We start from the raw sequence: 16,178 nt of genomic DNA on the forward strand, positions 1-16,178 counted from the left end.
AACCTATTTTCATTGTTTACCTCTTGGCATTTTTATATGCACTGTACAGGGCATTACATGGTGGTGGAGAGGGCCCTCAAGTCACAGCTGACTTATGGCAACCCCGGTGTGGTTTTCATGGCAAGTGGCTAACAATGGTTTGCCATTGCCTGCATCTGCAACCCTGGTCTTTGCTGGAGGTCTCCTATCCAATTACTAACCAAAGCCAACCCTGTTTAGCTTCCGAGATCTGACGAGATGAGGCTCACCTGGGCTATCCAGGACAGGGCAGGGCTAGGGTTGTCAGCCTCCAGGTAGTGACTGGAGATCTCCCGGAATTAAAACTGGTCTCCAGGCCACAGAGATCAGCTCACCTGGAGAAAATGGCTACTTTTAGGGGTGAACTCTATGGAATTATGCCATGTCAAGGTCCTTTCCCTCCCCAAACCCCACTTCCTCCAGGTTCCTCCAGGTTTAGCCCCCGGATCTCCAGGAATTTCCCAACTTGGAGCTGGCAACCCTAGGCAGGGCATTACATACAGTGTGCATTATTTATATGTATAACATACATAAAATGTTGATGAATTGATGCACAAATAACAATGATCCATTTCAAAGGGGGGGGTACAAGGAAACGAAAAATGTGTAATCACACAAGGGAAAATCAAAACAGGGATTCGAGGCTTGAGAGAACAGGGATAAGAAATGCAAAATCATCCCTTTTGATCATATATTGTCGGACAGTTATGCTTTTCTCATTAATCCTGAACCTAAAGAACATACGCCATCTTAGCTTTCAAATCAATGGTGAGCAAGCAAACAGCAAAATAAATCGGAGTAAACCAGCAGTCCCTAAATAAAACAAATCCGCAAAAAGCCAGTTTCACATGGTGGTTAGAGGGTCAGATTAAGTTCTGGAAATCTGGGTTTACCCACTCTATTTGCCATGAAGCTTGCTAGGTGACCTTGGGCCAGCCACATACTCTTCTGTCTAGTCCAGGACTCTAATCTGGAGAGCCGGGTTTGATTCCCAACTCCTCTGCTTGAAGCCAGCTGGGTGACCTTGGGTCAGTCACAGCTCTCTCAGAGCTCTCTCAGCCCCACCCTCTTTCAGAGCTCTCTCAGTCCCACCCACCTCACAGGGTGATTGATATGAGGATAATAACAACATACTTTGTAGACTGCTCTGAGCGGGTGTTCAGTTGTCCTGAAGGGCGGGATATAAATCAAATGTTGTTGTTGTTATCCTGCCTCACACAGTGGACCGTTTCTCTGGGGAGCCAACAATAGGACATAGAGGCCGAGGCCTTTCCCTCATGTTGCCTCCTGGCACTGGTGTCAAGAGGTTTACTGTCTCTAACTGTGGGGGTTCCCTTTAGTCACCGTGACTTGATAAAATGGAGGACATAATGGTGCAAATAAACTCCTCGGAAGAAGGGTGTGAGGAAAAAAACATACTAGATAAAATGACCATACTGCAAGCAAAGTCTGAATTTCAGTGACGCGTAAGAACAGAGGCAAAGGAGATTTTAGTGAGTGTAAGAATTGTGGTGTTTCTACCACAACCCTGTGTGCATCTGCGAAATGCAGGAACATGGGCACGCCAGGTTTTGAGCAAACTGACGTGCAAAGGGAATTCTCACCGGCAACGACTTCGAACATCACTAACTTAAAATATTGTGCCATCTATCTGCCATGAGTGGGATTTCTTTTTCTACGTCATACTCCATCCTGACCATGGGTACCAACTCATGGGAGAGACAGTCTGGACACTTGGAAATGGTCAGCGAATCCATTCCCATCCCAAGCTCCTCTGGCTTCTCACAGGAAAGCATTTCCAACAAAAATAAACTAATAATAAGTTTTTAAAAAAAAAAAAAATCCCTGGGGTATAAGCCATGGAGGGATGTCTGCCAATAAGCTGACTCCTCAGCCATTTGTATCCCAGTACAATGAATGTAGGAAAGAAAACATTGATGGAGGGAGCTTGATTGGGTTTGATTTGCTTTTAATAAGTATGGAAAGGGAGGGAGGAAGGAAAACAGTGGAGGCCCCGGCAAGGTGTTTTTCTGAAGTTCTTGAGTAACATCAGGAAAGAAGGTGGTTGCAGTTTTATAAAGTAGAATAAGATCACATACTGACTTATTGCATATAGCTTATAAGAGCTTATAGCCTAACAAGGGGAGAAAGGTACGAATATATCATCAAATATTTAATTGCTAAAAGAGTTTGTAGATTTGGAAACATTGATAAAGTTAGGGACAAGTAGAGAGGATTGCTATAGTAATGAGTTATATAAAGAGTTAAGATGAAATAGTGCAGCAATAATGGAATGAGGATTATATACAAATGTACTAGATTATATCTAGTACATTTGTTAAATATTGAATATAAAGCTATGATAAGATGGAAATGGGCAAATATTAATGACGAGGTAGATCGCATGATGTATTTAGTTTGGGAAGGCAAATGTGAAAATATACAGTAGCTGGGACAGTATATGTATTCTTTATTTTAATATTGATTAACTCTGAATATGTTTTGAGTACTCTGTATTTTAATAACTCTTGTAGTACAAAATCCTACCCCTCCTTTGACCCTGTATCTCCCCCTCTTCTTTCTGTACCCCTTTTATTTTGAAAATATTTTTTATAAAAAAGGAAAGAAGAAGGCGTACTTTTCAGAAACACGGGATAAGGAAGTAAACTTGTTTCTAGACTGCACCACTTCAGGCAGGACTCATCGAGTGAACGTTTCTTCGGCTGAACAAATTCCTCTGCATACAAAAGTAAACGTTAAAGGAGCATTTCGAACCCTCATCTTCTTCCTGACATGGCAGCTTCCCGTGTGCAGGGATATCTCTGTGCGGATAAACATTCTGAACAGAATCCCTGCATGTGCATAACCAAGTCAGGGGAGAGGGGTCTAGTCTGGTTTTCTCCCTGAGATGCAGGGACTTCATTTGTTTGGAGAAATGTTCTGAACAAAGATCCTCCATGGACAGAACTTAAGGTCAGGAGGAGAGTTGCTAGTCTTGTTTTTTTCCTCCCTGGTGTGCTAGCTTTCTGTGTGCAGGGATTTTGTTGCTTTCTTTGGGGAAACGTCCAGTGATGTGAGCCCCTACTTGAAGTCCAAAATGATGCTGTCAAGTAAGAAATGGCATAGAAATGCAAAGAAATTCTGGACTGCGAGTTCAGATGGCAAATGGAGAGTTTTTACATTACACATTTTAATAAAGCACCCAAAGTTTAAAACAGAGACATCACAGAGGAGCAGTGATTTGGCAAAGACTGGTGCTCGGAAATAGGGGCCTTAACATGTAAGTAGGGAGCTCAAGAGTGTCTGCAGGCACCCCTGCCATTCCACCCTGCTGTTCCTTTCCACAGCCGTCATTTGGATACGATTTGGGAGGTGAAGACACTTCGCAAGCTTTCCCAGGAGATGCTTTTAGCTCTGGCAGTCCCCTCCTGTCACCAAAGCTTTAGCGATCAGACCTTGGGAAACTAATTTGCAGTTCTTTGGCCTGAACTTCATACCTGGCTTTTATTTATTTTTCCCTTCAGAGCCTGCATCATTTCTGCCTGCCCAGGTCTCAGCTGCTGAGCTGACTCCCCGCAGAGCCTCTCAGGGTGGTTTAGGAACAGAGGAAGGTTGCCGCGGTTTGTGTGCCAGGGAGATCTATTTTATTTATTGCAAGCCTGCAGCTTCGGAGCAACAACAGCCCAGCTTTCAGGAAATGGAAGGCTGACAGGCCACACTTTAGACAGCTCTCCGAGTGATTAAAATACTTTCTTTTCTTCCAGTTCAAGGCCTCCAGCAAGACACCTCCCAAGAGAGGTGGCAAAATATCTACCGCAGTCTTGAGCTCGGGGATTCAAAGCCCTTGATAGTTCCCAGAAAACGAAAGAACAAGCACTCCCTTGGCCCTTGTGAGGCAAAAGAGAGAGAGAAATTGCCACAGCAAAAGGTGCTGCTAATATTAGCCTCCCATGGGAGGCGGCAGTTTTTCAGTCAGGGAAGTAGCCCAACAACGACGCCTCTGCCCCACCATGCCTTTCCAAGCTCCCAAGCAAAGCCAGATCTGCTACACAACACCTTTTACTGGAGGTGCCAGGGATCAAACCAGGGACTTGTTTACAAAGCAAGATACAAAACCAGAGGCTCCATGTGGCTATCATGGCTAATAGCCAACAATAACCCTATCCCCAAAAAACTGTCCAGCCCCCTTTTAAATCCAACAACAGGACAGACATCACCTCAGCTTGTAGCAGTGAGTTTCACAAGACAACTCCCTATAAATTCTGTCTCCCAGTAGATTCTCTCTCAAATCTACCATCGGAATCTATCTTCCAGTAGAATCTACTATCTCCCAGTATATTTCGTCTTGAATCTCTCAATCAGCGTCATAGCATAACCCCCGTTCTAGTATTAAGGGAGAGAGAGAAGTTTCTTTTTATCCATTTTTTACACACTAGCTATGCATATTTGGGCAAACTTTAATGATTATCTTCCCTCAGTCACCCTTTTTTCTACACTAAAAAGACCCTTCTGCTTGAGACTTTCCTTCTAGGGTGCCCTGCGATTATGGAGACATCTAGAAACCAGGGTGGGGCAATTGTTGTGTAAACCTCCCCGATTCTCTGCTTGCATGCTCTTCCGCCCTCCTATCACACGCCCCTGTGATCTGTAGATAATGCCAGCCTACTTTACACTGTTATTCCGAGGATTACTGAGCTAATGCATGCAAAGAGCCTACACGCTTTGTGAGAAAAGCACTACTTTCATAAATGCTATTATTAAAAGCTGGCGGCCTGCAAGGAATTGCTGGAAGGGGGAACAATTTGGCAACACCACCGCCACAAAATCCCAGCCTCCTTCCTCCGGGATTCTATAATTTTATTTATGCATTTATTCCCCTGCGATTGGACTGAGTGGGGCAGCTACACATACAATCCAGCAAGTCCTATTTACCGAGGGCAGGCCCTGTTTGTCTAGCTCCCATCTCAGGGGTTTCAGCAGGCTAATTTTCTCTCCTCCTCTTTCTCTTCCACTTCGATCAACAGCCTGTGCCTCACAGCACATGTTCAGCCCTCATCAGGTTAGATTTCTGGATTTTTCTTCTTTAAGTTCAGCTATTTTATTTTTTGTCACATCGGGAGAGTCTGCCATTAGGTCAAAAACTCCTACCGTGACACTGGTGCTGATTCAGCACACGTTGGATAATGCACTTCCAATCCTCTTTATAGATCATTTGGAACGGATTTTTCGTGTGCGAAACAAAAAATCCACCTCAAACGATTGATAAAGTGCATTATCCAACGTGTGCGGAATAGTCCTGGGTGATCCGTTTGTTTTGCTTTTGTTAAGATAGGGTAACAAAATTCGGAGAATCACGAGAAAAGGTAACAATTAGTTACAATAATTGTGAAATCATAATGAAATAAAGACTTAGAAAAATTACAAAATTATTCTTGCTGTTATTTCATAATTCAAATTGCCATTCAATACATATTGCCATTCAATACGTACTGATATGTATTGAATGGCAATTTGAATTATGAAATAACAGCAAAAATAATTTTGTAATTTTTCTAAGTCTTTATTTCATTAGGATTTCACGATTATTGTTAACTAATTGCTACCTTTGTTAAGATAGGGGGCAAGATTTTCCCGCTATGTATAAACTGCAAGTCTGCACAAAAACGTGTTGTATGAGAGGGGAAGCAGCCGCTCAACCTTCCACCATACCTAGAGGTGTCTCAAGATCAGAATACTTTCCCTGAAGAACATTCTGTATTGGACCTAGACCACTGGTTTCCATGTCATGAAGACCCAACTGTCACTTCTATGGTGCCTAGCTCCTGCATGTCAGGGACAGCCTGAGGAAACATCTTGTTCTCTTAGAGCCAAACTACAAGTGATGCCTGACACAGGTTGGACACTTGTCAGCTTCCCTCAAGTTTTGGCGGGAAATGTAGGCAGCTTGGAGGAATGTTGGACAAGTGACGGTTGAAAAGTCCGTTGGACAGCAGTCGGAGAACCAAGCTGCAAGACCAGGATGCCTACATTTCCCATCAGAACTTGAGGGAAGCTGACAAGTGTCCAACCTGTGTTAGGTGTCACTTGTAGCTTGGCTCTCAGTCACCTCAGAAATGGGCATAAAGAAGTTCCAGGGCTACAGGGATCCAGAACCTCCACAGCAGACTGAATACCTAGCCCGAAAGCCCATGTGGGGTGTCTCCTCTCCTCTTGATGTGTACATGTGCGTGTATGTATATGCTCCTACCTATAAGTCTGAATGGGGCCCAGCAACGGACCATGGCTCACTCCATCAGCTGCTCCACCATTAACAGCTCCCAAAAACTCAGTACCCTTGCTTGGCAGGACACAATCAATTATGACTGCATTAAAATATACAGGAAAAAGTACTGCAAGTTAAGAGAAATTATGCCACATTGTAAAGTTTATACAAGGTATGGAGATTTTGCATAAAAAAGGTACAGGATTTGGGGTTTTTTTTAACACTACAAACACGTAGCCCAAATTAGAAGATTAAAGATGCCATGACTTCAGGCTCAGAGCCTGTGAAAACTCGACACGCGCCATTCTAAGGTTCTATCTGAATGAAAAGGTGCCACCCTTTGCTCCTTCCTAAGCCCTTTACCAATTCCCACTTTTTCTGCTACCCATCCCAGGCGGTGGTGTATTGTTGGCATGCCGATCTGGCAAAAACCGGGACTCGAGAACATTTAGAACACTCATTACTATGAGTAGTCATACTGGAAAGTTCAGTACCCTCCTCAAATTTTTAAAATGTTAAACCTCAGAGCGATGGGGGGGTGGGGGGGTGGCAGGGGGAATAGATGCATCACTAACATGCATGCATTTAAATGTATGCGCATGAAGACGAAGACCCCATGTGGCGCACAGTTTGCCATTTCACGCACACCGCAGCTGCCGATGGGGATTTCGAGCAACAGATTGTAGGACAATTACGGGGAGGCTTTTTGTAGCGCATCGTCAACAACAGCGCGCACACTCTTCTAGCTCTGAAAAATCAGTGAAAGATTAACTCTTGACGGAATTTATGAATACAAGATGCAGAAGGCAGAGTTCAGTCTTCAGCAGCATATGAAAGATGGCAGGTGCCGGGCTCGAGGAGAGATCTTCGGGGAGAAAATCAGGACATTGGCAGTGTGTCCCTGTTTTCATCTGTGAAACGTTGGAAAATCTGTTTTAGAAAGTAAACACTATATTGCGGCACGAGGCAAAAATTAATCTGCTCCCCAGCTCCGAATCTTTTCAAACGTTGTCAGAGAAGGTGAGGAGGAAGCCCGTTTCCTCCTCAAGGAGACCGCTATGGAAACAGAGAAAAGGGGGGAGAAGTTTTCCCAACTGAAGCCTTCATTTCCCTACAAAGATGGAGCAAAGGGAAAGGACATTAGCATCACGGCCCCCTTTCTGATGCCCCAGAAAGCTTTCTGCTGCGTTGTGGCCAAAACATCAACCAAAAATATCACGGGGAGGGTAGCTCTACGGTGCAAGACCCCAAATCAGCTGCCACCAGAGAGAGAGCTTTGAGGTTCAGTGTGGGATTTAGACAGGGCTTTTTTCTGGGAAAAGTGGTGGAACTCAGTGGGCTGCCCTTGGAGAAAATGGTCAAAGGGCTGGTGGCCCCGCCCCCTGATCTCCAGCCTCCATGTGGGCAATCTAAACTCGCCTCTGTCTGGAGATCAGGGGGCGGGGCCACCAGCCCTGTGACCATTTTCAAGAGGTTCCGGAACTCCGTTCCACCACGTTCCAGCTGAAAAAAAGCCCTGGGTTTAGACATGGAGAGACTGAACAGAGGCAAAAATGCTAGTGCAATACACACTCCCTGAGGAAATTCATCTGTCTCCAGCTAGGTAAGGCCAACCCTTCCCACCCACCCCAGCAAACGAGAAGCGGCAAAAACTAGCAGGTAGGGCTGGCAGTGATCAGCAATGCACACTATAACCCCTTTATAAGTATTTAATGTATGTCTGTTGATGATTCTGACTCTGGTTTCTGATCTTGAATCATAACAATGAACATACTTTCAGACACACACTATAACCCCAGCAGTGCAATGGAGCTGGTGTCATCTTGCCAATATGGTTCACTTGTATGGACTGAGGGGAAAGGGCAATCAGGGAGAAGGGCTATCGCTGCCACGCCTCAGCCTGTTTTCTACATAGGACGCTGCTACTCTGCTTTGAGAAGATTCTCTCATTTCATCAAGAGCTGATGAAATTCCTTTGCTCAAGGCAACCAAGCTGCCTGTCGTATTTATTGATTTTTCAAGTTAAAAGCTCGTCTTTCTACGAGAAGAAGGCAGGTAGAGCCAGCCCTTGCTGAGTGTAACACATACACACACAAGCAACCAAGATGTCACTTCTTGGACTCTTTTATTGAGCGCGGCTCAAAAGTTGACGTGATCCTTGGTCTGGGACAATGGCACGATGAGGCAACGCTTGGCGGCATCTTCTCCCAAACACCGCTGCTCTCTGCACTGTCCGCTTCAGATCGGGGCTTTGCTCCGCAGCTCACAGATCCACGAGAAACTGAGAAACCTGGGAGTGGTATTCGGGTTTCAGGTAGTCCGCCAGCTCCCCTTTGCTGACCCACACATAGTCCGGTTTCCCCTTGGGCAAGGGCGGCTTGCTGTCCTGAAGCAGGAGGGCTTTGAAGAAAAACACCTTGGCCCCCACGCCGGTGTCCGACTGGACCGCTCGGGGAAATTTGTATTTGTAAAAACCACATGGTGCGTTCCCCAGGAACTTGGCGTCCCAGTGGCTTCCTTGGAGTTCCAGGAATCCAGCAAGGGTGGGAAAAGAAGGAAATGTCCAAGTAAGAGCAGGTCATACAGAAAGATTTAAAAATCTAGGTGATCAAAAACTTTGCATCCTATCACCCACCCACCCTGGCCGCTGCCATTCACAGGGGTTTGTGGGTCTGGAACATCCATGAAGCACGGTGCTGAAGCATTTCCTGGCCCATGTCTTTCAGCCAGCCTGGAACTCAGACTGGGCCTTTCGGTTTCCCCATCAAAATAAACTAGTCGATAGCAATTTGGGACAGTTTGGATAATGTTAGCTGGGGGGGGGTGTGTGCACACTGTGCTTGCTGGCGCCACCCCCTGGGAGTACCTGTCCTGCCCCCTGGCCTGATAAATGTATAGCCATGAGCATCACGGATGAATAGTGCCTACATGGGAAACCACCGCTCATAATCCCAAATTATTATCCAGCATAAAATCAAGAAAGCAGCTATCGGATAGAGGCCTCATCAGGTTGGGGTTTTTTTGCAAACATGTCTGCATATGCACATATATGTTATGTAAAGTCTGTCTGTTGAAGTTAGGAAGCCTGCTCTTCCCAACATTTCACAAACTATGCAACACTGAATTATTCAGGAGCGCATTTTTACACAGGTCATAGGGCTGTATTATGAAGAAGTGGGTCAGAAAGAATGCTTTAAGAAAGGGGAAGACTATACTATTGTGTGCAGTATGTACAAGCTGTTGCCGTATGTATTATCAGAAGGAGGGAGCTTTAACTCTTAAAAGCTTATACTCTGAAAATTTCTTGGTCTCTAAGGTGCCACTGGACTCAAATCCTGCAGTTGGTATTGTGTAACTTCTGCACTGTTTAATATGCCATGTTAATACTTACAGTTTGATTCAGCTTTGTTCCAGATTTTTGCTTGATTTTAAGTTCTATACTCCTAATCTTACTGCACTGTACATTGGATGTCCCATCCTATAGACTGCATTGACTTACGGGACCCCAACATGGCGCCCTTGGGCACCATGGTGCCTGCCAACACCTTTCCTGGTGCCTGTCAAGAGTTTTTAGAAAGTGGTAAGGGCCAGGTGGGGCTTTTGCCCAACAAGGATTCTGACTGGCCGTTGGAGATTTGAGATTTTTATAATGTCTCAGCAGCAGCTGCCACCACAGCACAAGGATCTTCAATGTGCGACTGAAGGTAAGCTGTGGCTGCCCATGTATGGCGAAGTTTCACTTCCTGTAGCAGCCATTTTGTGCACCCAACACGCTGTGTCAGCATTCCAGCGGTGCCCACAGGCCCCAAAGGGTTGGGGCTTTTTTCTCCCCAGTGGGGACCCAGAGCAGGTTACATCATTCTCCTCCGTTGCTTCCTCACAACAACCCTGTGAGGTAGGTTAGGCTGAGAGCATGTGGCCAGCCCAAGGCCACCCAGTGAGCTTCCATGGCAGAAAGGGGGAACCTAGTTCACCCAGGCCCTAGTCCATCGCTCTATCCACTACGCCACAAATGAAAGGCTTTATCTGCGATAGCCAAAACCTTGAATTGAGCCCGGTAACTGTTGGATAGCCAATGGAATGACTGCAAGACGGTAGTATGCGTGCTCTGCCTAGCTCCTGATAATAACCAAACCGTGGCAGTCTGCAGCAACTCGAGTTTCCGAGCTGAGCACACTGCAGTAGTCTAGTCTCAATGTGGCCGTGGTGTGTTTCCAGGTGGCCAGATCGGCCGTGTCAAGGTGGGGAACCATCTCACTGGCTAAACTGAGTTAGAAAAGAATGTTTTTTCACAGTTGCATTAACTTGCAGCTCAAGCAGGAATGCTTGATCCGGGAGGACCCCCGTAACCAAGACAGCAACGGTAAGCTGAGCCCCATCAAAAGTGGGAATCGCAACATCCTTCGAGATTTCCACCTTCCCCACTAGCATCACTTCCATCTTGTCTGGGTTCATGTGTTTGCTTTCAGCCATATTAGTAGGTGATGTGAAAGGCTTCTACCTGGGACCCTGGAGAGGCCACTGCCAGAGTGGACAAGACTGACCTTGACAGACCAGTCATCTGACTCAGCATAAGGCAGCTTCATTTGTGAATGAAGGCGGAGAAAGGGACTGTTATGAGCTAGCATACACACAGGCAACAAAGCACTAACCTGACAGTGCCACCAAGGCCCGTTCTGCTGTAGCCCGCAAGGTCTCCCCATCCTGCCACTCCGCTTGGGGTAACAGCCAGACTTCCTGGTTGCCAACCTTTTGCTTAACCAACAGCAGCAAGTTCTGGTCCAGCTTCCTGTTCAAAGAGGTCCGATCGCCATCCTTGTCAGCATCTGCAAAGGAAAAGAGTTCGGAGTCACAGATGTTCCAAGCCAGGGAGAGGGAACAGAGCCACATCCCTTTGGGGCAGGGCAACCTGTACCCAGTGTAGCCTTTGAAATCTGATCTGATACACTGGGTATAGGTTGCTTTGGAAACATGCTAGAAAGTTAGATGGCCCTTGCCACTTGGACAGAACCATTCCCTTTTGGGGCCCTGAGGAGAGTGGCAAAACTGAGGACTCACTTTTTGCTTTCTAATTTGATCAACACAGCAGCTTATTAAAATAGGATTTTAGTTATGTGGGGCTCAGACCAAAACAATACCAAGGCACCGTGAAGATCTCAAGTGCCTTTCAGCAGCTCCCACCTTGAAAAAACCCTTTCTTTGAGTTAAGCCGAGCACCTGGACCCAACCAGATGCCGTGCCATTCAAAGCTATCAAACATCAGCTGAACGGCTCTCCTCTTAAGCATGCAGCTGTGAGGCTCAATCAGGGCTGAAAATGGCCACTCGCCTGTGGCGAGCAGAAGTTACATGCAAGCGCATAGGCAGGGAAGAGGGCAGGTTTTATTTTAAAGAATCCAAGTCACTAACAGGACCTGGATTAACTAACATTAATCTTTGAGGATTAATAAAGTTGCAAAATTGGTTTGTGTCACTGAGCACTGTAACGCAGAGAGAACTTCCCTATTCACACATCACAATACTGTTGGTTGAAATGTTAAGAGAAAAAGACAGAACCTTTATTTTCACCTCACTATGCCCTCTCTTTTTCTAGCGATGGTCACTAGCTTGCACAACTGTAAAAAAAAAGAATTGGTGAAAATGGTATCTGATAGGTATATTGTGAGTGGAGCCTCCTTGTTTAGAAACATTGTACCTGTGGATGCTGCACGACAAGATGACCCTCAGCTTTATGCTATATTTGTAATTGATTTACATCATTTCTATGCCTCCTTTCTTCCCAATGGGGACCCAAAACAGCCTACATTGTTCGCTCTTCCCCATTTTATCTTCACAACAACTCTGCGAGATAGGTGAGGCTCAGTGTGTGTGTCCGGCAAGCTCAGGGCAGAGTGGGGATTTGAACCTGGGTCACCCAGATCCTAGTCTGACACTCTAACCCTCATGAAACAGACAACTGGCCTACACGATGTGTGCTCTTTCAGCAAAGCAGTCCTTTGCTTTCCACAGGATCATTTCCTTACAGATACAGGGGAAACGTTACAACAGTTTCCCTCGAACAAAACCCAGAAGAGATCCAATGACAAGTGGTTCTCTCCAGAGACGTTGTGTTCCACTTCCACTGTCCTAGAACGAATCAATGTCCAACTTACAGCGAAACATGCCTGGCAACACCCCACCAGGGTAACATCAAGGGAAAACCCACACCTGTGAGCCGCGGGGCAGGGCTGAACTTGCGCAGCTTCTGCTCCCATGCATCTTCCAAATCTTGGGCCAGCACAATCTCTTTCCTGCTGTCATCATCATCCTCAAGCTTATCTTTTCTTCGCTGCAGGCGCTCCTCTTCCGCCAGGCAGCGGATCTCATAGTCTGAGTACATGCTTTTCTCCATATCCATCTGGAGATGAAACCAAAAAGTTGTCACATGGAGGCAGAGAAGCAGAATTTGGCTAGTTCTGATTTGGCATCAGGAAATCTATGATGGTGAATCTGTGACCAGGGCGAAATATAGTGTTTTATGCAAAGTGGGTTAAATTCTGGGAACTTCTTTTTGGGAGGAGATGGTCAATTCAATGGCAGTTGTGCCCATTTTCATTTTTACAATTCAGTTAACGTATTTGGAATGCTGAGGTTTGAGGTACTTCTCTCAACAAGAAATGGATTTAACACGCCCCCCCCCAACACAAAAAAAAACTTAGGATGCACAAGCCTTCATAGTTTAATTCTCCCTCTCTAATGCTTCTTTAAGAGCCCCTTAGCGCAGAGTGGTAAGCTGCAGTACAGCAGCCCAGGCTCTGCTCATGACCTGAGTTCGATCCTGGCGGAAGCCGGGTTCAAGTAGCTGGCTCAAGGTTGACTCAGCCTTCCATCCTTCCGAGGTCGGTAAAATGAGTACCCAGTTTCCTGGGGGTAAAGTGTAGACAACTGGGGAAGGCAATGGCAAACCACCCCATAAAAAAAAGTCTGCCAAGAAAACGTTGTGATGCGACGTCCCCCCATGGGTCAGTAACAACTCAGTGCTTGCCTTTTTTAATGCTTCTTTTATGCCCTTTTTCCCCACATGGAGACCCAAAGCATCTTACAACATACTTCCTCCATTGTATCCCCACAACCACAATCCTGTGAGGTTGATTAGGCTGTGTGTGTGTGATTGGCCCAAGGTCACCCAGCAAGCTTCCACAGCAGAGTGGCAATTCGAACCTGGGTCTCTCAGATCCTAGTCCAACATTCTGACACTCTAACCATTATACAACGCTGGTTATCCTTGCGCTTCTGAACTTGATTCTCTCCCTCCAAACTTTTATATGAATTGTTTACTATTCCAAAGGGGGGATAATTAAACTGCATATAATCCTTAACCCAAATTTATCCTTGTATATAGAATGCATTAAAACTGGGGACCAGAGCGGATTCCATTTTTTTCCTGTAGAAACAGTCATGCATTTTTGATCTACTGTTAAATTAATTACTATTAAGCAAACACCTCTGTAAAGCTGTTCTCATCTGGATGGTTTGCTAGCCGGCCAGGACTTTGCCTGTATTTATACTGCATTAACTATCAAATATGACAGACGTTTCTCAGCAGATGTGGAGTCAGGTGTTTCCAACTGGAAGAGCTGTATTTTTATTTATTTATTTGCACCTTTGAAACGAGATCTTTCACCATTTCCCAAGTCAGGCTAGGCCACAGATGCAAAGTGGAAAATTTTCCTGTGCTTAAATTATTTTTCCGTTTTATCAATGCAGGGAGGGAATTTAATCACAGAGGTGGGGGGGGGTGAAAGCGCCATAATTAATTGAAAGTTTTCCCACTCTATTCAAAACTTCGGCACATTAGAAAGGATTCTTTCTGCCCCTTCATTTGAACTGTTCGCTCCTATTGTACAGGCTAACGTGTGTTAGCCAATGTGCTTTCTTTCTTTCTAATTTAGTTTCAAGTGGAGGGTCTGCAGTAGAACAGGACTGGAGTCCAGTGGCACATAAGAGACTAACAAGATTTCTCAGGGTATAAGCTTTTGAGATTCAGAACTCCCTTCTTCAGATACCAAATATCTGGTCTTCTCCAGTGTTAGTGGATGTTCTTATAAGGGACCAGATACAATTTTTGATCCCCTGTAAGTCAAATTGCTTGGCAAAGTCATGCTGAGAGTCCTGCCTGTTGTGTTCCCTGTACCCTTTTAACTACTTTCATGCTCTTGCTCTGTTAGAATTTGCAATCTAGACAAAAACTGTGGGACAAGGAGGTGTTTTGAGTTAGTTACAGACATAACTACAAAAAACCTTGGATATTACAGCTTTGTTTTCTCAGCACCCCCTTATCAGCCTACAATTCTACCCCTCTGCTTTTCAAAAAGATAATAAAAGGTACCAAAGAAAAGTGTTAATTATCATTCCTTTGTAGTTTATATGACCTGCCAGCTTTTGAGATTACTAGTTCCTTCAAGTTTGCTTGTTTTCTTGTAAACTATTTTGTTCTTGTAAACAATTTCTTTTCTAATTCTATAAATGAGGGTGGCCTGCTTTGTTAGGCATGCACTTTCACTAAATTTGTTTAGAGTGCATCAGTTTATTGAGTTAATTTCGCCAATAAGCTTTAGTTGCCAGTTATTACTTGCCTTGATTATTTTAAAAACAGCTATTGGATGGGAACTCTTGTGAACTTTAGCCCTCTCCAAGCAATCAGATCCAAGAAGCAACAGAAGTCAAAGTCCTTGGATTTAAGAGTATGTGAAAGGAGCTTTGACTTGCAAAGCTTATACTCTGAGGATAGATCAAGTTGGGTAGCTGTGTTAGTCTGTTTGTAGCAGTAGAAAAGAACAAGAGTCCAGTAGCAGCTATAAGACTAACAAAATTTGTGGTAGGGTATGAGCTTTTGTGAATCATAGCTCACTTCTTCATATACAACTAGAATGTTGTCGTTATATCTTGGAGAGGGGAGTTGATTCAGATGCCGAATAACAATACCTGATGATTGACAATAGTAGGCATGATTGGATAGGGTGGGGTATGCAGAGAGATAGTGGATGTGGAGAAATCAGCATTGGTAATGGGGACAGGAAGTCTAGATTTTGATTCAATTCCAGTGGATGAACTTCATTATCAGATGCAATTCGGCAGTCTTTCTAATCTCCCTTGGAAATTCCTCTGCTGGGTAACTGTTTTTAGGTCAGCAACTGAATGGCTTGGAGGGTTAAAATGTCCCGCCACTGGTTTTTTAATGTTGTGATTTCTGACATCAGAAAATCTTGTTGGTCTCTTAGGTGCCACTGTGGGTATAAATCCTGCTGTTTCTTTTTAACAGATCCGGTTGCATTTATTATACAATACCAGATAGCTTATTTAAAATATATTGAGTGTCCACTTGCAATTAAAAAGGAGTGAACAGAATGAGTTTCCGAACACAAGCGAACACAAATTCGACACTTTTCCCCAGCTCCTGCGCATGCGCAACTCCCTCCGTCTACCTGCTCCACAATCTCAGCCACCTCCTTCTCCAGCGGGGTCATCGCCTGAGTCACCCTGGGCGGCCTCTGCAAGCAAAGCGCCCCCAGGAGCCTCCACTTAGACCCGGCAAGCGCCGAACTCGAGAGACCCCGGCAACAGCAACCGCCGCAAGCTCCGCGGCTCCATCTCGGCACTGCCATGAAGAGCGCCCTGCAGATGGGCGCCGCCATCTTCCCACCATTCACGGCGGGCTGGTGCGCGCGCGCACACATCCCCTTCCCATAATGCATCGCGGCCCTGTACGGTTCTCCTTGGAAGACGGGGGAGACCATCTTCCCACGGTGCACTGCGATCACCTTAACTCCATGGGAGGGGCAACCCCTTTCCTACAATGCACCGCGGCCGGTACGAATCTTTTTGACATATGGGCGCCGCCATCTTGGAGAGGGTTTAAA

General features: G+C 45.4%; 1 protein-coding gene across 1 annotated transcript; it reads right to left on the reverse strand.

The window, feature by feature from the left end:
* Positions 1 to 8,388: 8,388 nt before the first annotated feature.
* MRPL46 (mitochondrial ribosomal protein L46) lies at positions 8,389 to 15,976 on the reverse strand. The gene is made up of 4 exons (XM_055002726.1): positions 15,744 to 15,976; positions 12,487 to 12,676; positions 10,933 to 11,106; positions 8,389 to 8,797 (listed from the first exon to the last, which is right to left on the reverse strand). The coding sequence occupies exons 1-4, from the start codon at positions 15,951 to 15,953 to the stop codon at positions 8,544 to 8,546; spliced, it is 828 nt and encodes a 275-aa protein (XP_054858701.1). The 5' UTR covers positions 15,954 to 15,976; the 3' UTR covers positions 8,389 to 8,543.
* Positions 15,977 to 16,178: the final 202 nt, after the last annotated feature.

The sequence above is a fragment of the Eublepharis macularius genome, chromosome 18, assembly GCF_028583425.1.
Source record: "Eublepharis macularius isolate TG4126 chromosome 18, MPM_Emac_v1.0, whole genome shotgun sequence".
Taxonomy (NCBI): Eukaryota; Metazoa; Chordata; class Lepidosauria; order Squamata; family Eublepharidae; genus Eublepharis; species Eublepharis macularius.